Source organism: Callithrix jacchus, chromosome 22, assembly GCF_049354715.1.
Source record: "Callithrix jacchus isolate 240 chromosome 22, calJac240_pri, whole genome shotgun sequence".
Classification (NCBI taxonomy): Eukaryota; Metazoa; Chordata; class Mammalia; order Primates; family Cebidae; genus Callithrix; species Callithrix jacchus.
This window is the reverse complement of record NC_133523.1, coordinates 35,949,886-35,975,246: the sequence shown is the minus strand read 5'-3', so window position 1 is coordinate 35,975,246 and position 25,361 is coordinate 35,949,886. Positions and strand designations below refer to the sequence as shown.

Here is a 25,361-nt window from a genome sequence, read left to right as displayed (position 1 = left end):
TCCATGCCCTCTAAAGTGGGCCCCAACCCCATGGTGTGAGATGGGGGACAGGTTTGCAGAGGGGCCACAGTGTGTGTGACAGGCGAGGGTGCCGACAGAGGCCAGGGCTTGGTGTCTGTGCCTGGCTGGACAATGGGGCAGAAGCTGCTGACACGCGCTTTGGGGGTAATCCCCCAGCCTCAGTCCAGCACAGGCCTGGGGCCTCGCTTCAGAGAGCGACGGGCTTCCGAGGCAGCAGCCGGGTGGGTGCCAGGGGCATGTGGGGGTACCTGTGCTCCCTGTGCCGCCCCCCAGGGTCTGGTGAGTCGGGGCTGGGCCAGCGGCCAGGGGGTGGGGGTGAGGCCTGGTAGCCTTGTCTTGGGAGTTGGGCAGGTCTGGGTTCAAATCTGGACCACTGCCAATGACCGGCTATGGGTGATCTTGGGAGTCACTTACCTTCTCTGAGCCTCCTTGTCTGCAAAGTGGAGGAGGCAGAAGAGTAGCGGGGTTTTCTGTGGTCCAGGAGAACAGGGATTGGACCCCAGCTCCACCACCTCCTGGCCACATAGCTATAAATTGGGCATAGCCAGGTGCCGTGACTCACGCCCATAATCCCAGAACTTTGGGAGGCCGAAGTGGGAAGACCACTAGAGCCCAGGGGTTCAAGACCAGCCTGGGCAACATGGTGAAACTTTGTCTCTACAAAAAAATACAAAACTTAGCTGGGCACTGTGGTGCACGCCTGTAGTTCCAGCTACTTGAGGTGGTGGGTGGGGGAGTGAGCCAGGATTGCTTGAGTCCAGGAGGTGCAGGCTGCGGTGATTCATCTACTCCAGCCTGGGTGACAGAGCGAGACCCTGTCTCAAAACAAAAGGGCACAAGGAGCCCACCCTACAGCCTTGATTCAGAAGCAGGGCTTGAGCCCTGAGCATGGTACTTACTATGTGTCCCCCAAACAGCAGCTGCACTAGACAGAGAACAGGGAGTCCCCTGTGCCCAGTCTCACTCCAAAAGGGCCAAAACCCCCAGCAAGAAGAGCCAGCTGCCTAACTTGTGTGAAGAATAGCAAAATACTTATTAGTAGCCTCATTCTGTCAGGCTTTGTTTGACATTTTCAGTCTCTTTTCACTCGTTTAATCTTCACAAGGAACCCATGAGGTGGGTACTTTTACTATCTGCAGAGAAAAGCTGTGCCTTGCAGCAGGTCACCCAGCCAGGAAGTGGTCCAGCGGTGATCTGAACTCAAGTTGACAGGGAGAGGGAATGGAAGGAGTTTACAGTCGAGGCCCTTGGCCAGCCCCAGGTCCTGGAGCCAGGAAACAGTGGGGCTGGGGTGGGGTCCTGATTCTCCAAGTCGAGGAAGCCAACGTGCAAATCCTTGAAGCTGAGCTCAGGGCAGAGGTCTCGGCCCAGGCAAGGGAGAGGTGGCTGGTGGCTGTCCCGAGGTCCCCACCCCTTGCCGAGGGCTGTAGCTGGAGGAGGGGGATGTTTGTTTCTCCACCACCCACCCTCTGGTGACGTCACACCTCTGCAGCCAATGGCTGGGGTTTCTCTCTCCTCCCCCTCCCCATTCCTTTTCCCCCCAAGCCTAGGGCAGGGGCTGACAGACGGACCAGGAGCTGTCGAGGTGTCTGGAGGCCCAGCGGTAAGAGATCAGCCGGCCAGTCCCCTCCCTGGCCAAGCTGAGACACTGTGGGAGTGAGGTTCAAGGTCCCGGGAAGTGTTGGGACGGGTTCTGGGGGCTCAGGAAGCCGTGTGGTGTAGGTGTTAAAGGTATAGACTTTGGAGCCAGAGGTTCAAATCTCCTTTCTTCTTCTTTCTGGCTGCACAGCCTTGGGCAAGACACTTAATCCTCTGTGCCTCTGCTTCCCCATCTCTAAAATGGGCTGATGTCAGGAGGCCCCTTCACAGGGCTGGTGTCAGAGTAATTAGTTGCTGCCTTTTTTTTTTTTTTTTTTTGAGACAGAGTTTCATTCTTGTTACCCAGGCTGGAGTGCAATGGCGCGATCTCGGCTCACCACAACCTCCGCCTCCTGGGTTCAGGCAATTCTCCTGCCTCAGCCTCCTGAGTAGCTGGGATTACAGGCACGCGCCACCATGCCCAGCTAATTTTTTGTATTTTTAGTAGAGACGGGGTTTCACCATGTTGACCAGGATGGTCTCGATCTCTTGACCTCGTGATCCACCCGCCTCGGCCTCCCAAAGTGCTGGGATTACAGGCGTAAGCCACTGCGCCCGGCGAGTTGCTGCTTCTAAAGAGCTAAGGCAGCCAGGCATAGTGGCTCATGCCTGTAATCCCAGCAGTTTGGAAGGCTGAGGTGGAGGACTGGAGTTCGAGGCCCAGGAGTTCCAGAGCAGCCTGGGCCACACAGGGAGACCCCATCTCTACATATATATATATAGAGAGTTTCAATTAGCGGGGTGTGGCGGTGCATGCCTGTGGTCCCAGCTACTCTGGAGGCTTAGATGGCAGGATGGGTTGGGCCCAGGAGGCCAAGGTTGCAGTTAGCTGTGATCACACCACTGCACTCCAGCCTGGGTGACAGAGTGAGACCCTGTCTCAAAAAAACCCCCAAAAACCAAAAACCAGGGCTGGGGCAGGATGCCTGAAACCTGGGGTGGGTCCCTGGAGCAGGGTGCTAGGGAGGCAGTATGGATCCTGTTGGTGGGAGGCTAGTGCCTGAGCTGGGTTTTGTCCCTCAGCCAGAGTTCCCCTTTGGTAGTGAGGAAAGTGGGGGCCGCTGTGAGATGCGCAGCCCTCTCCTTCCATACTCTACCTTTGCTGCTAGAGATGAGTTTATATTAATTTTTTTTTTTTTAAAATAGAGATGGGGTTTCACCATGTTGGCCAGGGTGGTCTCAAATTCCTGACCTCATGATCTGCTCACCTCGGCCTCCCAAAGTGTTGGGATTACAGGTGTGGGCCACTGCACCCGGTCGAGTTTATATTCATTGAGCACTTAACTATACATGAGAAATATTCTAAGCACCTGTTGTTCTCTCACAAGTCTTCAAAGCCATTCTTATTGGCTCCATTTTACAAATGGAGAAACTGAGGCCCCAGAGATGAAGGATCTTGTCCAAGTCCTCATACCCGGGAAGTGCTGGAGCAGGGACTGAGACAGCCAGAGGCCACCACCTTAACTTCCCCTGACCCCCTAGATGGCCTCGGGTAATGTTTATAGGCCTGGAAGAGTCAGCTCAACTCCTGAGCCTCACTGCTGTGGGAGATCACGCTGGTGGCGGGGGAAAGCTGAGGCTCTGAGCAGGCAGGGTTCCCAAGTGAGGCTGGTGGCAGTCACCAGGGAAAGAGAGCCAGAAGGGCAAAGCCCTCAGCCAATCCCTTAGCAGTCTCCAAGTGACACCCCTCACTCCCAGCTGCTCTGAAGGGCTGGAGTCGCATCTGAAATGGGTATCTCAGTTGTACCCACTCCAGGGAGATGTTACAAAGATTTAAGAAGCCAAGACAAAAAGGATCTTACTTAGCACATACTAGGTGCTCAAGAAACAGGGACCCTGGGGGCTCTGAAAGCTCTGGCATGTGCCAGGGTCACACCACAGCAACCGCCCAAGAAACAGGCTGCTGGCCCCTAACACAAAGCAGCAATCCCCCGACCAGGAGCCTCCCTGCCCCTCCCTCCCCTGTCTAGTGGGATAGGCAGAGCTGGGAACACAGAGTCCTGCCTGAGGGTTTCCTTCCGAAGCTGCCCCCACCTTACCCCAGGAGCTGGGTACATGGCTCAGGAAGGGCACAGCTGGGCTAAATATAACCTGGGCTGGGTGCCTGTCCCAGACAGGGACGAAGAAGGAGGGTACTCTCTTGTCCCTGCCCTGCCCTGCCTGGACTTCCTGTGCCAGGCTCCCGGCATGACCCTCAGAGCCACGGGCCTGGGGCAGAGAGCCTGCGACCCAGGAGACCCAGTCCTCTACCACCTACAAGGTCCAGGCTTCTCGTGCCCCAGCTCAGGGCTCTGCTGTGTCTCAGTCCCGGGTAAGGGACTGAGCTCACTTTCGCACCTGGCCTCAAGTCCCAACTCTGTCACAGTGATCAACGGTCTGTCAACTCTCAATGACTCATCAGTTAAATGGGGTCCCACGAGGCCAAGTCTGTAACAGGCCTGCCTGGCCCAGGCCTGGCACCTCGCCTGGGTGTGTTTCTAGCACTGGCCCCTCCTGCCCAACCCAGCTCCTGCCCCGGTGTTCGGAGCCACCAATGCAAACTAAGGTGTAGAGCAGGGGTGCGGGGCAGGCACAGGTCCTAGCGCTGCTGCTTCTTGCTGGGTGACCCCTCTGTGAGCCTCAGTTTCCACCCCTCTAACAGCCACGACATCCAGGGGGATTTTGAGGCCTATGGGTGCCAGCACAGGACCCAGTTCAGAGGAAATGTCCTCAATGTGGAAGACAAGGTCTTAGTACAGGGACTGGCTAATATGAATACTAATCTCTCAGTATCAATACTAACCTCTCAGTATCAATACTAACCTCTCAGTATCAATACTAACCTCTCAGTATCAATACTAACCACTCAGTATCAATACTAACCTCTCAGTATCCATACTAACCACTCAGTATCAATACTAACCTCTCAGTATCAACACTAACCTCTCAGTATCAACACTAACCTCTCAGTATCAATACTAACCTCTCAGTATCAATACTAACTACTCAATATGAATACCTACCACTCAGTATCAATACTAACCACTCAGTATCAATACTAACCACTCAGTATCAATACTAACCACTCAGTATCAGTACTAACCACTCAGTATCAATACTAATCATTCAATATCAATACTAACCACTCAACATGAATACTAACCACTCAGTATCAATACTAACCTCTCAGTACCCATCAGTTATTATTATGATTGTCCAGCTAAAGTGCTGGAGCTTCTTTTTTTTTTTTTTTTTAATTTTTATTTTTGAGACAGAGTCTTCCTCTGTCACCAGGCACCAGGCTGGAGTAAAATGCTGCAATCTCGGCTCACTGCAATCTCCGCCTCCCGGGTTCAAGCAATTCTCCTGCCTCAGCCTCCCAAGTAGCTGGGACTACAGGCGTGTGCCACCACACCCAGCTAATTCTTGTATTTTTTAGTAGAGACGAGGTTTCACCATGTTGGCCAAGATGGTCTCAATCTCTTGATCTTGTGATCTGCCTGCCTCGGCCCCGTAAAGTGCTGGGATTACAGGCGTGAGCCACCGCGCCTGGCCCATTTATTTTTTTTTAAACAGTCTTGCTCTGTTGCCCAGGCTGGAGTGCAGTGGCATGATCTCAGCTCACTGCAACCTCCACCTCCTGGATTCAAGCAATTCTCCTGCCTCAGTCTCCTGAGTAGCTGGGATTACAGGTGCACGCCACCACACTTGGCTAGTTTTTGTAGTTTTAGTAGAGATGGGGTTTCACCATGTTGTTCAGGCTGGTCTCAAACTCCTGATCTCATGATCCGCCTGCCTTGGCCTCCGAAAGTGCTGGGATTACAGGCGTGAGCCACATGCCTGGCCTGCGCTGGAGCTTTTGGACAAGTTCAAGTCCTGGCTGAGCCTGAGAGGGGCAGGGGGCTCAGCGGGGATCCCAGGGAAGGACACAGAGACCGGGACTCCTAGGAGATCCAGAAAGAAGCCCTCTTACACTGTGTGGGGAGTGGGTGCCGTGGGAATGTTGAAGGGTCCCCATGTCCTCTGTCCTGGCCAGTGATGGGCTATGAAGGGCCATTGTGTGGCCAGGGTGGGTGGGCAGGGGCGGAATGCGACTGAGCACAGCAGATGGGCCATTGTGTGAGGGAATGTGCCGCGTGAGGCCTGACCTTTCCCTGTGCAGTAGGGGTTGGCGGGTTGGCATGCCAGGTGGGGGCTGTGAGGACAAGCCCAGAGTCGGGGGTTGGGGGAGACAGTATGCATCTCCGTTTCCCCAGATGGGCCTGGCGGGTTGCTGCATGTGAATTTCAGCTTTGCTTCCTTCTGGCTGTGCTATGAGGCCTTGAGTCAGTTCTCTTGGCCTCCCAGGAAATGGGGTTTTCCAAGTTGAGGTAGAAGGTGAAGGTCTTAGCACAGAGACTGACAAATACTAACCACTCAGTACCCATCAGTTATTAGTATTAGCCAGATAAAGGGCTGGAGCTTTCAGACAAGTTCAAGTCCTGGCTCGGCCATGTGTGACCTGGGCTAGTGACATCCCTGTCCCCAGCCTCAAGTGGCTCTCTGTAATGGGCTCAGTTGTAACTGACCATACAAGGCTGTGCTGAGGGCCACCTGCAGTGGTGCCTATGGGGCACTTGACACAAGGTCAGGGCCATAGGAAGTTCTTTTTTTTTTTTTTTTGAGACGGAAGTTTCGCTCCTGTGCAATGGAGCAATATCAGCTCACTGCAACCTCTGCCTCCTGGGTTCAAGGGATTTTCCTGCCTCAGCCTCCCGAGTAGCTAGGATTACAGGCGCTGCCACCATGCCTGGCTAATTTTGTATTTTTTGTAGAGATGGGGTTTCTCCATGTTGAGGGAGCACCCACAGCACCAGGCTGAGGAAATTCTTAGTAATAATAATGGTATGCCAGATGCGGTGGCTCATGCCTGTAATCCCAACACTTTGGGACGCTGAGGCGGGTGGATCACCTGAAGTCAGGAGTTCGAGACCAGCCTGGCCAACATGGCGAAACCCCATCTCTACTAAAAATACAAAAAGTAGCCAGGTAGGCCGGGCACGGTGGCTCAAGCCTGTAATCCCAGCACTTTGGGAGGCTGAGGCGGGTGGATCACGAGGTCAAGAGATCGAGACCATCCTGGCCAACATGGTGAAACCCCGTCTCTACTAAAAATACAAAAATTAGCTGGGCGTGGTGGCATGTGCCTGTAGTCCAAGCTACTCGGGAGGCTGAGGCAGGAGAATTGCTTGAACCCGGGAGGTGGTTGTAGAGATGGGGTCTCTGTAATGGGCGCAGTTGTAACTGATCACACAAGGCTGTGCTGAGGGCCACCTGCAGTGGTGCCTGTGGGGCACTAGACACAAGGTCCGGGCCACTGCACTCCAGCCTGGCGCCTGGTGACAAAGTGAGACTCTCTCTCAAAAAAAAAAAAAAAATAGCCAGGTATGGTGGTGCACACCTGTAGTCCCAGCTACTTGGGAGGCTGAGGCAGGAGGATTGCTTGAACCCAGAAGGCGGAGGTTGTGGTGAGCCGAGATCATGCCATTGCACTCCAGTCTGGGTAACAAGAGCGAAACTCCGTTTCAGAAAATAAAAAAAGAATAATAGCAAGTATTTATAAAGCACCTGCCAGATGCCTGGCACTTCATACTTATTAACTCACTTGATCCTCGGAACAGCCCCTTGAGGTAAGTGCTCTTATTCTCCCCTATTTTATAGACAGGCAACCGAAGCACAGAGAGGCGCTGTGATTTGCCCACTGGGAGTACATGGGACTGGCTATAATTATTTTATATTGTTGGGAGGCTGAGGTGGGAGGATGGCATGAGCCCAGGAGTTGGAGATCAGCCTGGGCAACCTAGGGAGACCCCATCTCCACAAATAATTACAAAAATTAGCCTGGTGTCACTGGGTGCGGTGTCTCATGCCTGTAATCCCAGCACATTGGGAGGCCAAGGCAGGCAGATCACTTGAGGTTATGAGTTCTAGACCAGCCAACATGGTGAAACTCCATCACTACTAAAAACACAAAATTAGCTGGGCATGGTGGTACATGCCTGTAATCTCAGCTACTCGGGAGGTTGAGGCAGAAGAATTGCTTGAACCTGGGAGGCGGAGGTTGTGGTGAGCCAAGATTGCATCATTGTACTCCAGCCTGGGCAATGAGAGCGAAACTCTGTCGCAAAAATAAATAAATAAAGTAAAATAAAATAAATACAAAATTAGCCAGGCATGGTGGTGGATGCCTATAGTCCCAGCTACTCAGGAGGCTGAGGCAGGAGAATCACTTGAACCCAGGAGGTGGAGGTTGCATTGAATCGAGATCATGCCATTGCACTCCAGCCTGGGCGACACAGCAAGACTCTGTCTAAAAAAAAAAATTGGCAGGGTGTTGTGGCTCACACCTGTGGTCCCAGCTACTCAGGAGCTGAGGTGGAAGGATAGCCTGAACCCGGAGATCGAGGCAGCAGTGAGCTGTCATTGCACCACTGCACTCCAGCCTGGATAATAGAGTGAGACCCTGTCCCAAAAAGCAGTTTTTTAAATTGAATTTGGCCCCCTCGGTTGGCCAAAATCTTTGGCACAGGGGCTCTGCTGCCAGACAGGCCTTGGAGTCAGTTTTGGCTTTACTGTGTATTGTCCAGCGAGTCATCCTGGGTAAAGGTCTTTTGAGGCTCACTTTCCCACCTGTACCATGGGGATAGGGCATCAACAGAGCATAGGCCGGGCACGGTGGCTCATGCCTATAACCCCAGCACTTTGGGAGACCAAGGCAGGTGGATCACCTGAGGTCAGGAGTTCGAGACCAGCCTGGCCAACATGGCGAAACCTCGTCTCTACTAAAAATACAGAAGTTAGCCAGGCATGGTGGTGTGTGCCTGTAATCCCAGCTACTAGGGGGGCTGAGGCAGAAGGATCGCTTGAAGCCGGGAGGCAGAGGTTGCAGTGAGCTGAGATTGTGCCACTGCACTCCAGCCTGGGCAACAGAGCAAGACTCCATCTCGAAAAAAAAACCCAAAAAACAAAAAACAACACAGAGTGCATCAGCATCAGGCACTGAGGACGCATCGGTGGGTGTTAGCTGGTAACGCTGCTCACATCATTCTTCTCAGAGCCCCGGACTCAGGAGGCCCAAGGAGCTGGAGGTGACCCTCAGGTGAGTGCTGGCTGGTGCCAGATGCCCCTCCCCACCCCTCCCTTGCCTGCCTGGAACTTCACATCCTGGTCTTTCCCTGGCAGGCAGCAAGAACCCCGCAGAAGGGTGTGAGCCCCGCAGACAGCAGTGCAGCACCTCGGGCTGGGCTCTTGTTAGGAGGGAGTGCCTGCGCCCAGGCAGCGGTGAGAGGACAGCTGGGGTGGGGGCCCTTCTCCCCTTCCTATTACTCACCCTGCTCTCTCCCTGTAAGCATGGCCTCCACCTCTCATCCCCTCCTGGCCTCAAGCCTCCACCGCTGTCTTCCCGTAGGCTCAGAGGCAACTGCTCCATGCAGAACTGAAGCTGGTTCTCCAGCAGAAAGGAGAGAGGACGCGGGAGCCTGGGGTGCAGGTGCCTCCCAGCAGCACCATGGAGGCCAGAAGCCGGAGTGCAGAGGTGAGTGCCCGTGGGTCCGGCAAGGTGCACTTGAGGACAGTGGGGAGGCACAGACTAGGGCAGCAAGGAGACACTTTCTGGCCTCTCTGTGCCTTAGTCTCTCTATCTGTGAAATGGGTCCATTTTATGGGTCACTGTGGGGGGAAGAAAATTAACATATGTAATGTCCTTAGTGCAGTGTCTGGCACAGACTAAGACTCAAAGCAGTGAATTCATTGGCACATAAAGGAGCTAAATTAATAAGAAGCTAGTATCAGGCGTGGTGGCTCATGCCTGTAATCCAGGCACTTTGGGAGGCCGAGGCAGGTGGATCACAAGGTCAGAAGTTCAAGACCAGCCTAACACGGTGAAACTGTCTCTACTAAAAATACAAAAATTAGCCAGGTGCGATGGCGTACACCTATAATCCCAGCTACTAAGGAGGCTGAGGCAGGAGAATCACTTGACCCTGGAAGGTGGAGGTTGCAGTAAGCTGAGATCGTGCCATTGCACTCCACCCACCATTGAACTCCATCTCAAGAAAACAAAAACAAACAAAAAATAATAAGGAGCTAAAGAAAATCCAGCAGAAACCCTTCATCAGAAGAGGCAGTATATGCCAGGTGCAGTGGCTTGGGCCTGGAATCCAAGCATTTTGGGAGGCCGAGGCAGGAGGATCACTAGAGCCTAGGAGTTTGAGACCAGCCTGGACAACACAGGGAGTACCAAAAAAAAAAAAAAAAAAATTAGCCAGCTTTGGTGGTGCATTCCTAGCTACTCAGGAGGCTGAGGTGGGAGGATCACCTGAACCCAGGAGGTTGAGGTTGCAGTGAGATATGATCGAACCACTGCACACCAGTGTGAGTGAAAGAGCAAGATCCTGTCTCATTAAGTCTCCTGTGTGGAAAGAATAAATAAGAAAAACAAAGTTAAAAAGACCCTGTCTCAAATATATGTATATAATATAGGCTATTTAATGTAGGGGTTAAGGAGATGGGCTTGGACCCATGGCTCAGATCCCACCATACCACTTCAGCTTTGTGGCCCTGGGCAGATGATCTCACTATCTGAGCCTCAGTTTCCCTATCAGTGAAATGGAGGTAATGGAACTGGGCATGACGGCTCACGCCTGTAATCCCAGCACTTTGGGAGGCTGAGGAGGGCGGCTCACTTGAGGTCAGGAGTTCGAGACTAGCCTGGCCAACCTGGTGAAACCCCATCTCTACTAAAAATACAAAAATTAGCCAGGCATGGTGGTGCATGCCTGTAGTCCCAGCTACTCAAGAGGCTGAGGCAGAAGAATCACTTGAACCCAAGAAGGGGAGGTTGCAGTAAGCCGAGATTGTGCCATTGCCTTCCAGCCTGGGGGACGCAGTGAGACTGTCTCAAAAAAAAAAAAATTTAGGTAATGATTTCCATCTCTGAGAACTCATGCTTGAGCCATTTGCATAGAGTCTGGTGCTGAAGAAGCCTCTTTGAATGGCAGGTGCTGTCCCTGTTGCTGAGATAATGTACTGGCATCGACCGTGTCTTACTATGTGCCAGGCATGGAGCGGGTCTACTCTTACAGGGGCCAAGCTGAGGTTGGAGGTTGAGCGCCAGGAGTTCTCTGGCTACAGGATTCTCTGGCTACACAGACCTAAGGTTGCAGTCCAGCCTCTTCCCTTGCTTCAGGGCATTAGGCAAGTCACTCTACCTCTCAGGGCCTCAGTGTCTTCCTCTGTGACTGCCCATGAAATGGGCATCAAAATCTCATGAAATGAGATCCTGCAGTCTGGGTTCCGTGGCTCACACCCATAATCCCAACACTCTGCGAGGCTGAGGCCAGATGATCACAAGCCCAGGAGTTGGAGACCAGGCTGGGCAAAACAGTAAGACTGTGACTCTTTTTTTGAAATGGGGTCTCACTCTGTGGCCAGGCTGCAGTGCAGTGGTGTGGTCCACCCGCCTAGGCCTCCCAAAGTGCTAGGATTACAGGCATGAGCCACCACACCTGCCCTCCAACTCTTAAAAAAAAAGACAGAGATCCTGCACATAAAATGCTTAGCCCAGGACCTGCTGAGCCAAAGGGTGGTAATGGTGGTCATGCTGTTCCCTGTAGCCCCATCCACAACTTTTCTTACTGGCAGACATGGCATTGCCCTGCTCAGCCCCCTGGTCCCTTGGGGCCACTGCGGTGGGGCATTTGGCCTAGACCTGCTTTCCCTCTAAGTCCTGGGCTCAATTCCAGTCTGTGCTGGCCCTGATGTGCTACCCATGACAGCGTCCTCTCAGCTCCCTGCTGCTGCAGGCCTCAGCTCACAACATGAACCTCCTGCCAGTATACCTATGTTACCCTACTTTACAGCAGGGAAGTGGATTCAGAGAGGGCAAGATTCTCCCTAAGACATACAGCAGATTGGATTCCTAGACAGAATCCAGGTTTATCACTGCCTTTTCTGGGAAGCCCTATTGTGAAGCCCGCAGTGGCTTCTGGGCCAAGTCCAATCTGCATAATTTACTGTAAATACCAGGAATGCCATGTCTGCCAGTCCCGTTCATTACCCACGCAGCCCCCCCTTCACTGGATTCCCTCTCCTGTGGGTGTTTTGCAGGTCTTGGGGTCACTGAATTTACAACAGAGCACATTCTCGCACACATTCAAGCCTGCAGGGAGGCAAATCCCACTCCCTATCCCCCGAATCCCAGACGGCATGAAGGTCCAGCCAGCCCCCTCCTCAGAATCCCATCCTCAACTCTTCTCTTGTTCTGCTGTTATTTTACTTATTTATTTATTTATTTGGAGACAGAGTTTTGCTCTTGTTGCTCAGGCTAGAGTGCAATGGGGTGTGATCTCAGCTCACCACAACCTCCGCCTCCAGGGTTCAAATCATTCTCCTGCCTCAGCCTCCCCAGTAGCTGGGATTATAGGCATGCACCACCACTCCTGGCTAATTTTGTATTTTTTTTTTCCGAGACAGAGTTTTGCTGTTGTTACCCAGACTGGAGTACAATGGCACGATCTCGGCTCACCGCAACCTCTGCCTTCTGGGTTCAAGCAATTCTCCTGCCTCAGCCACTACAGGCACACACCACCATGCCCAGCTAAGTTTTGTATTTTTAGTAGAGACAGGGTTTCACCTTGTTGACCAGGATTGTCTCTATCTCTTGACCTCGCGATCCACCCGCCTCAGCCTCCCAAAGTGCTGGGATTACAGGCGTGAGCCACTGCACCCGGCCTAATTTTGTATTTTTAGTAGAGATGGGGTTTCTCCATGTTGGTCAGCCTGGTCTCGAACTCCCGACCTCAGGTGATCCGCCTGCCTCAGCCTCCCAAAGTGCTGAGATTACAGGTGTGAGCCACAGTCCTCTGGCCTGTTCTGCTGTTATTAAAGCCCCTTCCCCATAGTTCAATCCAGCTTATAGAATAGTATATGGGTCTCGGGCCAGGTGTAGTGGCTCATGACTGTAATCACAGCACTTTGGGAGACTGGGGGATCTTTTGAGGCCAGGAGTTTGAGATCAGCTTGGGCAACACAGTGAGACCCCATCTCTAAAATAAATAAATAAATAAATAAAATTAAAAATTATCTGGGTGTGGTGGTGCCTGCCTGTGTTCTCAACTACTTGGGAGACCAGAGCGGGAGGATTGCTTGAGTTTAGGAGGTGGAGGCTGCAGTGAGCCATGATCACACCACTGCACTCAAGTCTGGGGACAGATTGAGAGACCCTGTCTCTTCCCATAAAAAAAGAATATGGGTCTCCACCCCAGCTTCAAATAACCCCTCATAAACTCTGCCACACTCCTCTCCTGTCTTTGGCAGCCTTCTATACCCCCGTTTGGCTCTTCCAGGCCTGCGCTCTCCTACCCTTCTTTCTCGCACTGACCTCCCCGCAGCCCCGCCCTCCCGACCTGACCACGCCCCCACGATCCTGGTCCCGCCTCTCAATCACAACTTCCCTTCAGCCCCCTCTGATGCTGTCCCTCCCCTTACAACCCCGACTCTTCTAACCTTTACCGACTGCAGCTCTAGGGTCCTAGAAAGGCCAGCAGGCCCGCGGAGCTGTTTAAGCGTTCCACAGGTCCGAGAAAGCCAGCCGCCCGCGGGCTCGCTTTAAGGGGGAGACGCCGGAGTGGGTGTGCCCCGACGTCCTGCGAGGGCGGCGCCAAGGGGCGTGTGCCCTGAGAACTCGCTGAACAGCCACTTCTGGCCGGGCGTGGTGGCTCACGCCTGTAATCCCAGCACTTTGGGAGGCCGAGGCGGGAGGATATCTTGAGCCTAGGAGTTCGAGACCAGCCTGGGCAAAGTGGCGAGACGCCCCCTCCGTCTTTAAATATATATACACACATATATATAATATATGTATATATGTACATGAGCCACCATTGAGCGCAATGGCGGGCGCTGGGCGAGGTCCAGCCTTAGAGCCCCACCAACGCGACACCTCGCCGCCCTTTGCAGGAGCTGAGGCGGGCGGAGTTGGTGGAGATTATCGTGGAGACGGAGGCGCAGACCGGGGTCAGCGGCATCAACGTAGCGGGCGGCGGCAAAGAGGGAATCTTCGTTCGAGAGCTGCGCGAGGACTCACCCGCCGCCAGGAGCCTCAGCCTGCAGGAAGGTGGGCGGGCCCGGGGTGTGGGGCGGGATCAACCTGCAGGGGCGGGGTTACAAATCTGCCCAGCGTCCAAAGCGAGGCTGAAACTGACCAGGGGATGGGGGCGTGACCTGCGACCAGGAGGCGGGGTTAAGGACTTGGGGCAGGGCTTTGCTGACTGGTTTCATTGCAAACTACAGAGGTTCACTGGGTGCGAATCCCACATCCCCCGTTTACTAGCTTGTGATATTTCTGTGTCTCAGTTTTCTCATCTCTGAAATGGGGCTTATTCTAGTATGGGGTTATTATGTATTGTAGATTAAATGAGTCACTATGTGAAAACACTTAGCACATAGCTAAGTGGCACATAGTGCTTAACTACGTGAGTGTTAGTAAATGTTTTTGTTGTTGGGACAGGAGAAAAGGGTGGAGTGAGCCACTTGGAGGGGTTGGGAAGAGGAGCTTTGTAAGTGAGGGATGTTTTGGGAAACATGGATGAAGCTGACGTGATTTATTCATGAAACAAATATTTATTAGCGCCTTGTATTTCAGACATTATCTTAAGTGCTTGGCCTCAGCAGTGAACAAAATAGTGAACAACGGTCCCTGCACTTAGGAAGCTTACATTTCAGGGGGGAGAGACATATTTAAGCCAGTTAAGTAAAATACCTAGTAAGTTAGAAGGCAATATGTGCTACAGTTGCCAGGAGGGCAAAATGTGCTACAGCCGCTTTTTTTTTTGAGATGGAGTCTCGCTCTGTTGCCCAACTGGAGTGCAATGGTGTGATCTTGGCTCACTGCAACCTCCACCTCCTGGTTTCAAGTGATTCTTCTGCCTTAGCCTCCTGAGTAACTGGGACTACAGGCGCCCGCTTTTTGTATTTTTAGTAGAAACAGGGTTTCCCCATATTGGCCAGGCTGGTCTCAAACTCCTGACCTGGTGATCCTCCCACCTTGGCCTCCCAAAGTGCTGGGATTACAGGCATGAGCCACCGTGCCCAGCTACAGCTGCATTTTTTAATGGGGTGGGCTTGGCCGGGTGCAGTGGCTCATGCATGTAATCCTAGCACTTTGGGTGGCTGAGGTGGGCGAATCACCTGAGGTAGGGAGTTCGAGACCCACCTGGCCAACATGGGGAAACTCCGTCTCTACTAAATATACAAAAAGTAGCTGGGTGTGGTGGTGGGCGCCTATAATCCCAGCTACTCTGGGAGGCTGAGGCAAGAGAATTGTTTGAATCCAGGTGACGGAGGTTGCAGTAAGCCAAGATGGCACCACTTCACTCCAGCCTGGGCGAAAAGGGCAAAACTTGAAACTCCATCTAAAAAAAAAAAGAAAAGAATTGGTGTGGGCCGGAAAGGGCGAAAAGGCTGAAGGAGGTGAGGGAAAAAGCAATGAGGTCATCTGGAAGAGGGAATAGCCAGCACAAATGCCCCAAGGTGGGATCCTGACTAGCTTGTGGGAGGAACAGTGAGGAAGCCACTGTCTATGCAACTGAGTTAGTGAAGAGGAGAGTAAGAGAAGAGGCCAGAGAGGTAATGGAGGGCATTTTTTAGAGGGCTTTATAGGACTTTCACTTTTATTCTGTGAGGCCTGTGAGCAGAGGAGAAACATGAATTGACTGCTGAACTGCTGCATGAGCAGTAGAATATGGCCAAGCACGGGGTGGCTCACACCTGTAATCCCAGCACTTTGGGAAGCCAAGGCGAGAGGATCGCTTGAGCCCAGGAGTTTGAAGCTGCAGTAAGCCATGATCACACCACTGTACTCCAGCTTAGGCAACAAAGCAAGATACCGTTTTAAAAACAAACAGCAGCAGCAGAGCAGCAACAACAACAACAAAACAGTAGAATATATGAGGGCAGGGTTAGGAGTAGGGAGACCAACAAGGTTACTACTGTGATTATCCAGGTAAGAGATGAGGATGCTCCGGACCAAAACGTTCCGGAGGTGAAGAGAGAACATACGTGTGTGTGTGTGTGTGTGTGTGTGTGTGTGTGTATTTTGAATTCTGGATATATTTTGAAGGAGGAACTTTGAGTACTAGATATTGGGAATGATGGGAAGAGTTTCAAGGATGGATCCAGGGATTTTTTTTTTTTTTTTTTGAGACAGAGTCTTGCTCTGTCACCCAGGCTGTAGTGCAATGGCATGATCTTGGCTCACTGCAACCTCTGCTTTCCGGGTTCAAGCAATTATCCTGCCTCAGCCTCCCCAGTACCTGGCTTATTTTGTATTTTTAGTAGAGCTGGGCGTGGGGGGGAGCAGGGGGAGTTCACCAGGTTGCCTGGGCTGGTCTCAAACTCCTGACCTCAGGTGATCCACCTGCCTTGGCCTCCCAAAGTGCTGGGATTACAGGTGTGAGCCACTGCACCCAGTGGATCTAGGAATTTTTGACCTGAGGATGGAGTTGCTGGTTTCTCAAAAGGAACACACTGAGGCTAGTACTCATTTGGAGAAGAATGTCCAGGAGTGAGAGGTGTGGCACTGGATACCCAGGTGGAGATATGATGGAGATGTTGGATGTGAGTCTAGGGTGGAAGGGAGAATCCTGGGCTGGAGAGATATACTTGGGAATTCTTAGCAGATTTATGATCTTTAAACTCCTCAATCTGGATGAGCTTCCCAAGAATTCCCAAGGGATGACTTGAGCATGTAGACAGAGATGAGGTCCAAGGCCTGAGGCCTGGGGCAATGTGTCTTTACGAGGTTATAGAGGCTGGCTGTGGTGGCACAGGCCTGAAGTCCCAGGTACTCAGGAGGCTGAGGTAGAAGGATCACTTGAGCCTTGAATTTCAAGGCTGCAGTGATTTGTGATTACACCAGTGTACTCCAGCCTGGGCAAAAGAGCAAGATCTTGTCTTTGAAAGAAAAAGAAAGTGGCCCACACCTGTAATATCAGCATTTTGGGAGGCTGAGGTGGGAGGATCACTTTTTTTTTTTTCTGAGACAGAGTTTTGCTCTTGTTACCCAGGCTGGAGTGCAATGGCGCGATCTCAGCTCACCGCAACCTCCGCCTCCTGGGTTCAGGCAATTCTCCTGCCTCCTGAGTAGCTGGGATTACAGGCATGCGCCACCATGTCCAGCTAATTTTTTGTATTTTTAGTAGAGACCATGTTGACCAGAATGGTCTCGATCTCTTGACCTCGTGATCTACCCGCCTCGGCCTCCCAAAGTGCTGGGATTACAGGCATGAGCCACCACGCCCGGCCGGGAGGATCACTTGAACCTAGGAATTTGAGACTGGACTGGGCAACATAGTGAGACTGATTTTCTTTTTTTTTTTTTTGAGATGGAGTTTCACTCTTGTTGCCCAGGCTGGAGTGCAATGGCATGATCTTGGCTCACTGCAACCTCCGCCTCCCAGGTTCAAGTGATTCTCCTGCCTCAGTCTCCCGAGTAGCTGGGATTACAGGTGCCTGCCATGACACCCAGCTAATTTTGTATTTTTAGTAGAGAACGGGTTTCTCTATGTTGGTCAGGCTGGTCTTGAACTCCTGACCTCAGGTGATCTGCCTGCCTTGGTCTCCCAAAGTGCTGGGATCATAGGCATGAATCAACGTGGCTGGCAAACTTTCTCGTGGGAGAAATAACATATTTTTTTTTTTTTTTTGAGACGGAGTTTCACTGTTGTTACCCAGACTGGAGTGCAATGGCAGGATCTTGGCTCACCGCAACCTCCACCTCCTGGGTTCAAGAAATTCTCCTGCCTCAGCCTCCCGAGTAGCAGGAACTACAGGCACGCGCCACCATGCCCAGCTAATTTTTGTATTTTTAGTAGAGACATGGTTTCACCTTGTTGACCAGGATGATCTCGATCTCCTGACCTCGTGATCCACCCGCCTCGGCCTCCCAAAGTGCTGGGATTATAGGCGTGAGCCACCGCGCCTGGCCCGAAATAACGTATTTGTACGCTGATGAGAATAATGTAAATGAGAAGGACAATTAATGATGTGGGAAGGGGAGAGAATTGCTGGAGGATGTACCTAAGAAGGCGGTGGAGGGATTGCCCTGAAGGAGTGGGGTTAGTTCATCCCCAGGAACAGGAAGGAGAGTGGAGTGAGTAAATCGCCACAGGAGAAAGGGGGTGAACAGTGTGGGAGCTTCTGGAAGTCCTCTTCTGATTCTGTTCTCTTGATAAAAGAAGCAAAGTCAGTCTCCGAAATATAAGGATGGATAGGGGAGCGACAAGAAAATGGCATGACCCGAGTGGGCGCGGCTTTGTTCCTTGCAGGGGGCGGGGCTGAGGTTGTGGGGCGGGGCCGGCGTAATTGCGATTCAATCTTGCGCTGGGAATTGGAGAGGCTAAAATTTGGGGCAGGGCCTCACCGCGGGGGCTCCGTGCAAGTGGCCAGAGGTAGGCCCGGGCAGAGCCGAGAGATGCCCACGTGCTGCGCACCTCCACTTCCCCCGCAGGAGACCAGCTGCTGAGCGCCCGAGTGTTCTTTGAGAACTTCAAGTACGAGGACGCACTACGCCTGCTGCAATGCGCCGAGCCTTACAAAGTCTCCTTCTGCCTGAAGCGCACTGTGCCCACCGGGGACCTAGCTCTGCGGCCCGGGACCGTGGCCGGCTACGAGATCAAGGGCCCACGGGCCAAGGTGGCCAAGCTGGTACGCGTGCTTAGCCCGGCCCCAGCCCTGGACTGCCCCAGCGATCCCGTCTCTGCGCCATGACCCCCATTCCCTGCCACCATGGGCCAGCCTTGCCCTCTGTCTTGTTACTAACCTAAGCTAATTCCACTCTCTGCCCCTTGCTCTTTGCCCCTAAACTCCTCCCCCGGGAAGGGGACTGACCCACTCCAGCCCAGGGACCTCACCCATCTTGGAGAGGCATCCCCACCGTTGGATCCAGCCTTGATAGGGATCCTGAAACACGCTACTTGGAACCAGGGAAGCCAGGTTCCAGCCTGAGTGTGGCCCAATTACTGCTCTGCTGAGTCTCCCTGGACAAATTTCTTTCCTTCCCTGGGACTCAGTTTCCCCATCTCAAGAATGAGGATGTTGGGGAAAATCCTGGTTCAGGAGCTAGAAGTCTTGGTTCCAGTCCCTACACTCCTGTTGACTCATTTGGAGATTTTAGATGGCTGCCTGCCTTCCTGGGCACTCAAGGTGAAATGACAGGCAATAAGTGGGGATGGTGTTTGGGAGACATGATACTTGACCTAGTGCATCCCCGGCCTGGTCTAATACCAGGAGGGGGCTCTTCCTGTCCACTCCCAGCCTCCCACTGTCCCACCGCCTCCTGCCTCTCTCCTCTCTCCCCAGAACATCCAGAGTCTGTCCCCTGTGAAGAAGAAGAAGATGGTGGTGGTGCCTGGGGCTCTGGGGGTCCCTGCTGACCTGGCCCCTGTTGACGTCGAGTTCTCCTTTCCCAAGTTCTCCCGCCTGCGCCGGGGCCTCAAAGCTGAGGCTGTCAAGGGTCCTGTCCCAGCCGCCCCTGCCCGCCGGCGCCTCCAGCTCCCTCGGCTGCGTGTACGAGAAGTGGCCGAAGAGGCCCAGGCAGCCCGGCTGGCTGCCGCTGCTCCTCCCCCCAGGAAGGCCAAGGTGGAGGCTGAGGTGGCTGCAGGAGCTCGTTTCACAGCCCCCCAGGTGGAGCTGGTTGGGCCTCGGCTGCCAGGGGCCGAGGTGGGTGTCCCCCAGGTCTCACCCCCTAAGGCAGCCCCCACAGCAGAGGAAGCTGGTGGCTTTGCCCTCCACCTGCCAACCCTTGGGCTTGGAGCCCCGGCTCCGCCTGCTGTGGAGCTCCCAGCCATGGGGATCCAGGTCCCCCAGGTGGAGCTGCCCACTCTGCCCACACTTCCCTGCCTGGAGACCCGGGAAGGGGCTGTGGTGGTTCCCACCCTGGATGTGGCAGCACCTACTGTGGGGGTGGACCTAGCTTTGCCAGGTGCAGAGGTAGAGGCCCGGGGAGAGGCACCTGAGGTGGCCCTGAAGATGCCCCGCCTTAGTTTCCCCCGATTCGGGGCTCGAGTGAAGGAAGTTGCTGAGGCCAAGGTAGCCAAGGGCAGCCCTGAGGCCAGGGTGAAAGGTCCCAGACTTCGAATGCCCACCTTTGGGCTTTCCCTCCTGGAGCCCCGGCCCACTGCTCCTGAAGCTGTGGAGAGCAAGCTGAAGCTGCCCACCATCAAGATGCCCTCCCTTGGCCTCGGAGTGTCAGGGCCCGAGGTCAAGGTGCCCAAGGGACCTGAAGTGAAGCTCCCCAAGGCTCCTGAGGTCAGGCTTCCAAAAGTGCCGGAGGCAGCCCTTCCAGAGGTGCGGCTCCCAGAGGTGCAGCTGCCGAAGGTGTCAGAGATGAAACTCCCAAAGGTGTCAGAGATGGCTGTGCCGGAGGTGCGGCTCCCAGAGGTGCAGCTGCCGAAAGTGCCAGAGATGAAACTCCCAAAGGTGTCAGAGATGGCTGTGCCGGAGGTGCGGCTCCCAGAGGTGCAGCTGCCGAAGGTGTCAGAGATGAAACTCCCAAAGGTGTCAGAGATGGCTGTGCCGGACGTGCGGCTCCCAGAGGTGCAGCTGCCGAAGGTGTCAGAGATGAAACTCCCAAAGGTGTCAGAGATGGCTGTACCGGACGTGCGGCTCCCAGAGGTGCAGCTGCCGAAAGTCCCTGAGATGAAAGTCCCTGAGATGAAGCTTCCGAAGGTGCCTGAGATGAAACTCCCTGAAATGAAACTCCCGAAGGTGCCCCAGGTAGCCGTGCCCGATGTGCCCCTGCCAGAAGTGCAGCTTCCGAAAGTCCCAGAGATGAAGCTCCCTGAGATGAAGCTCCCGAAGGTGCCGGAGATGGCTGTACCGGATGTGCACCTGCCGGAAGTGCAGCTCCCGAAAGTCCCAGAGATGAAACTCCCTCAAATGCCTGAGATGGCTGTGCCAGAGGTTCAACTCCCCGAGGTGCAGCTGCCAAAAGTCTCAGAGATGAAACTCCCCAAGGTGCCTGAGATGGTCGTGCCCGATGTGCACCTCCCAGAGGTGCAGCTGCCGAAAGTCTCAGAAATAAAAGTCCCTGATGTGAAGCTCCCGGAGATAAAACTCCCCAAGGTGCCTGAGATGGCCGTGCCCGATGTGCAACTTCCCGAGGTGCAGCTGCCGAAAGTGTCAGAGATTCGGCTGCCGGAAATGCACGTGCCCAAGGTTCCTGATGTGCATCTTCCAAAGGCACCGGAGGTGAAGCTGCCCAGGGCTCCAGAGGTGCAGCTAAAAGCCACCAAGGCAGAGCCGGCAGAAGGGATGGAATTTGGTTTCAAGATGCCCAAGATGACCATGCCCAAGCTAGGGAGGGCAGAGTCGCCATCACGTGGCAAGCCAGGCGAGGCAGGCGCTGAGGTCTCAGGGAAGCTGGTAACACATCCCTGTCTGCAGCCAAAGGTGGATGGTGAGGCTCATGTGAGTGTCCCCTCTCTCACTCTGCCCTCAGTGGAGCTAGACCTGCCAGGGGCCTTTGGCCTGGAGGGGCAGGTCGCAGCCGCCGAAATGGGCAAGGTAGAGCAGGCGGAGGGCCCCAAAGTGGCAGCAGGGGTCAGGGAAGTGGGCTTCCGAGTGCCCTCTGTTGAAATTGTCACTCCACAGCTGCCCACTGTGGAAGCTGAGGAAGGGCGGCTGGAGACAATGGAGACGAAAGTCAAGCCCTCTTCCAAGTTCTCCTTGCCCAAGTTTGGACTCTCGGGGCCAAAGGTGGCCAAAGCAGAGGCTGAGGGGGCTGGGCGAGCCACCAAGCTGAAGGTATCCAAGTTTGCCATCTCGCTCCCCAAGCCTCGGGTAGGTGCTGAGGCTGAGGCCAAAGGGGCCGGGGAGGCAGGCCTGCTGCCTGCCCTCGATCTGTCCATCCCACAGCTCAGCCTGGATACCCACCTGCCCTCAGGCAAGGTAGAGGTGGCAGGGGCCGACCTCAAGTTCAAGGGGCCCAGGTTTGCTCTGCCCAAGTTTGGGGTCAGAGGCCGGGACACTGAGGCAGCAGAACTGGTGCCGGGGGTGGCTGAGTTGGAGGGCAAGGGCTGGGGCTGGGACGGGAAGGTGAAGATGCCCAAGCTGAAGATGCCCTCCTTTGGGCTGGCTCGAGGGAAGGAAGCAGAAGTTCAAGGTGAGCGTGCCAGCCCAGGAGAAAAGGCTGAGTCCACCACTGTGCAGCTTAAGATCCCTGAGGTGGAGCTGGTTGCGCTGGGTGCCCAGGAGGAAGGGAGAGTGGAGGGGGCAGTGGCCGTCAGTGGAATGCAGCTGTCAGGGCTGGAGGTTTCCACAGCCAGGCAAGTGGTCACTGAGGGCCATGAGGCGGGGCTAAGGATGCCTCCGCTGGGCATCTCCCTGCCCCAGGTAGAACTGATGGGCTTTGGTGAGGCAGGTACCCCGGGGCAGCAGGCTGAGAGTACAGCCCCTTCAGCAGAGGGCACAGCAGGCTACAGGGTCCAGGTGCCCCAGGTGACCCTGTCTCTGCCTAGAACCCAGGTTGCAGGTGGGGAGCTGTTGGTGGGTGAGGGTGTCTTCAAGATGCCCACTGTGACAATGCCCCAGCTTGAGCTGGACGTGGGGCTAAGCCGAGAGGTGCAGGCAGGGGAGGTGGCCACAGGCGAGGGTGGGCTGAGGCTGAAGTTGCCCACGCTGGGGGCCAGAGCTGGGGTGGGGGGCCAGGGTGCTGAGGAGCAGCCCCTAGGGGCCGAGCGTACCTTCCGCCTGTCACTGCCCGATGTGGAGCTCTCACCACCTGGGGGCAACCACGCTGAGTACCAGGTGGCAGATGGGGAGGGGGAGGCTGGACACAAGCTCAAGGTGCGCCTGCCCCGGTTTGGCCTGGCTCGTGCCAAGGAGGGGACCGAGGAGGGTGACAAGGCCAAGAGCCCCAAACTCAGGCTGCCCCGAGTGGGCTTCAGCCAGAGCGAGATGGCCACTGGGGAAGGCTCTCCCAGCCCTGAGGAAGAGGAAGAGGAAGAGGGCAGTGGGGAAGGGGCCTTGGGACGCCGGGGCCGGGGCCGGGTCCGCTTGCCACGCGTAGGCCTGGCGGCCCCTTCTAAAGCCTCACGGGGACAGGAGGGTGATGCAGCCCCCAAGTCCCCTGTGAGAGAGAAGTCCCCAAAGTTCCGCTTCCCGAGGGTGTCCCTAAGCCCCAAGGCCCGGAGTGGGAGTGGAGACCAGGAAGAGGGTGGATTCCGGGTGCGGCTGCCCAGCGTGGGGTTTTCGGAGACAGGGTCTCCAGGCCCAGCCAGGATGGAGGGGGCTCAGGCTGCGGCCGTCTGAAGCCCCTGGGCAGATGGAGACTCCCTTCTTGCCTTCCTTTCTCCTCCCCCACCCCCGCTGTTGTGTGTGTGATAACTAGCACTAACCCTAAGAGGGCCAGGAGGTGGGCAACTGACCAGGACTAGTGGGGAGGCCTGCTCCTGTCTCGCTGGCAGGAGTGTGTGTCTCCCACAAGCCATGTGAATAAAGTAATCCGGAAGTAGCTGTGTGTTCATCTCCTCTGTGTGCATAGTGGGAGGGGAGGGGCAGGGGGGGTAGGGGAGATGCAGAGAAGGCAGTCTCCAAAGAAGAGGTTTTAGGGTTTAGAGGTCCCCGGCCTGAGGGGAACCTCAGGTGTCAGGGAAGAAACAGGTCACATCTGGTCTGAGAAGAGTCAGGCGGGCTGGGTGCAGTGGCTCACGCCTGTAATCCCAATGCTTGTGAGGCCAAGGTAGGAGGATTGCTTGAGCCCAGGAGTTTAAGACCAGCCTGGGCAACATAGGGAAACCTCAGCTCTAGAAAAAATACAAAAATTAGCCGAGCATGGTGGCCTGTGCCTGTAATCCCAGCTACTTGGGAGGCTGAGGTGGGAGGATGGCTTGAGCCCGGGAGGTTGAGGCTGCAGTGAGCCGTGATGGTGTCCCTGCAATCCAGCCGGGGCAACAGAGCCAGACTGTCTCAACAAAAACAACAGCAGAGTCAGTGTGGCCTTGCGGCAGGCCCTGGTGGGAGGGGAGACTTCCCTAGCCCTTGAGAATTCCCAGGGGTTGTTGACGAGGACTCTGGGGCATTCCCTGGTAGAGCACAGCTTCGGGTCCCCTCTGCCAGGGAGCCAGCCTGCTCTGGAGGACCCACTCCTACCAGGCTGGTTGCTCCCCACCTGCCCTCTGCTGGCAAGGGCACTTCTGCACATCCTGGTCTTCTCTTTCCTGTCTGGCTGGTTTGACGGCCCTATCCACTCCCGCCCCACCCAGGAAGGGCGCTTCTGGTCCCCTCTTCAGGATTCTGGGTCCAAAGCCTCCACCCCAAACACACAGCTGCCTCTTAGAACTAGGTTCTAGGGTCTTCAGCACCCATCAGTGCTGGGCTCAGCTGCCAGGGACCACCTGCCATCCATCCCTGCCATCCTGATTCAGGATCTGAGTCCCGGGGTCCCCACCAGGGCTTCCAGCCTCCTCCACGTCTCTCTGTGATATCCCACCTGGACTATGGAGACTCGATATCCAGTCCCAAGTCTTGTCCCGACAGCGCCCCCCATGCTCTTCACATCTCCCTCTCCTGTCTCAGCGGGTGAGGGGCCTGGCAGATTCCCGTACTCACTGGAGTACCTTGTCCCTTCAAGCTGGCCCTCTTCTGGTCACTGCCTCACCACACACCTTTTCTTTGCACAAAGCAGACATGGCGGGAGTTATCTACACTCACGGTGCACACCGTTTCCAAGATCCCAGCATTGGGGTTTTCCTCCTATCTTGTATGTGTCAGCAGTGACCTCTCTGTGGCCACGCCTGAGGGTTTCCTTTGTCTCTCTCATCGTGACTTCTCAAGGCCCCTTCGATCTTCCTGACATTTGCTCCTCTCTTCCCCATACTTCTCTCTCCTTGGGCACTTGGGGCTCCTCCGGGGCCCTTGTCCACCCCAACACCCTCCCTAGGGCGCGTCACCCTCCCCTATGGCTTCCACACCTCCTCTCTGTGCTGACAACTCCCAAACTCTCTCCTGCATTCCCCTGGGGACCCAGCAGTTTCTGCACACCTCTCCTGGAGGTCCCCTGGTCATTAGGAGGTTGCGGGTGATGGTTCAGAGCCTAGTGCTGGAGCCAGGCTGCTCAGGGTCAAAGGCTGTCTCTGGCATTCACCTGGGTGGTGACCCTAGGCATTTTATTTTATTTTTTATTTTTATTTTTCGAGACAGAGTCTCACTCATTGCCCAGGCTGGAGGCTGGAGTACAATGGTGCAATCTTTTTTTTTTTTTTGAGACGGAGTTTTGCTCTTGTTACCCAGACTGGAGTGCAATGGCGTGATCTCGGCTCACCGCAACCTCCTGGGTTCAAGCAATTCTCCTGCCTCAGCCTCCTGAGTAGCTGGGATTACAGGCATGCGCCACTATGCCCAGCTAATTTTTTGTATTTTTAGTAGAGACGGGATTTCACCATGTTGACCAGGATGGTCTCGATCTCTTGGCCTCGTGATCCACCCGCCTCGGCCTCCCAAAGTGCTGGGATTACAGGCGTGAGCCACCGCGCCCAGCAATGGTGCAATCTTGGCTCACTGCAACCTCCGCCTCCCAGGGTCAAGCGATTCTTGTGCTTCAGCCCCTGACCTCAGCCTCCCAAGTAGCTGGGACTACAGGTGTGCACCACCATGCCCAGCTAACTTTTGTATTTGGTTTCGTCATGTTG

The 25,361-nt window shown here is 54.7% G+C and overlaps 1 protein-coding gene across 3 annotated transcripts; it reads left to right on the top strand.

The window, feature by feature from the left end:
• The first annotated feature begins 210 nt into the window (after nucleotides 1-210).
• On the top strand, nucleotides 211-23,185 carry PRX (periaxin). 3 transcript variants are annotated; one of them, XM_035284142.3, is made up of 7 exons: nucleotides 211-300; nucleotides 8,733-8,776; nucleotides 8,860-8,958; nucleotides 9,086-9,211; nucleotides 13,633-13,789; nucleotides 18,182-18,378; nucleotides 19,033-23,185. In XM_035284142.3, exons 1-7 carry the CDS (start codon nucleotides 258-260, stop codon nucleotides 22,981-22,983), a joined length of 4,617 nt encoding a protein of 1,538 aa, XP_035140033.2. In that variant the 5' UTR covers nucleotides 211-257; the 3' UTR covers nucleotides 22,984-23,185. The 3 variants fall into 3 exon arrangements, with proteins under 3 accessions (XP_035140033.2, XP_002762178.3, XP_035140032.2); XM_002762132.6 differs by lacking the exon at nucleotides 211-300 and adding an exon at nucleotides 1,585-1,624; XM_035284141.3 differs by lacking the exons at nucleotides 211-300; nucleotides 8,733-8,776 and adding an exon at nucleotides 1,585-1,624.
• The last annotated feature ends 2,176 nt before the right edge of the window (nucleotides 23,186-25,361 follow it).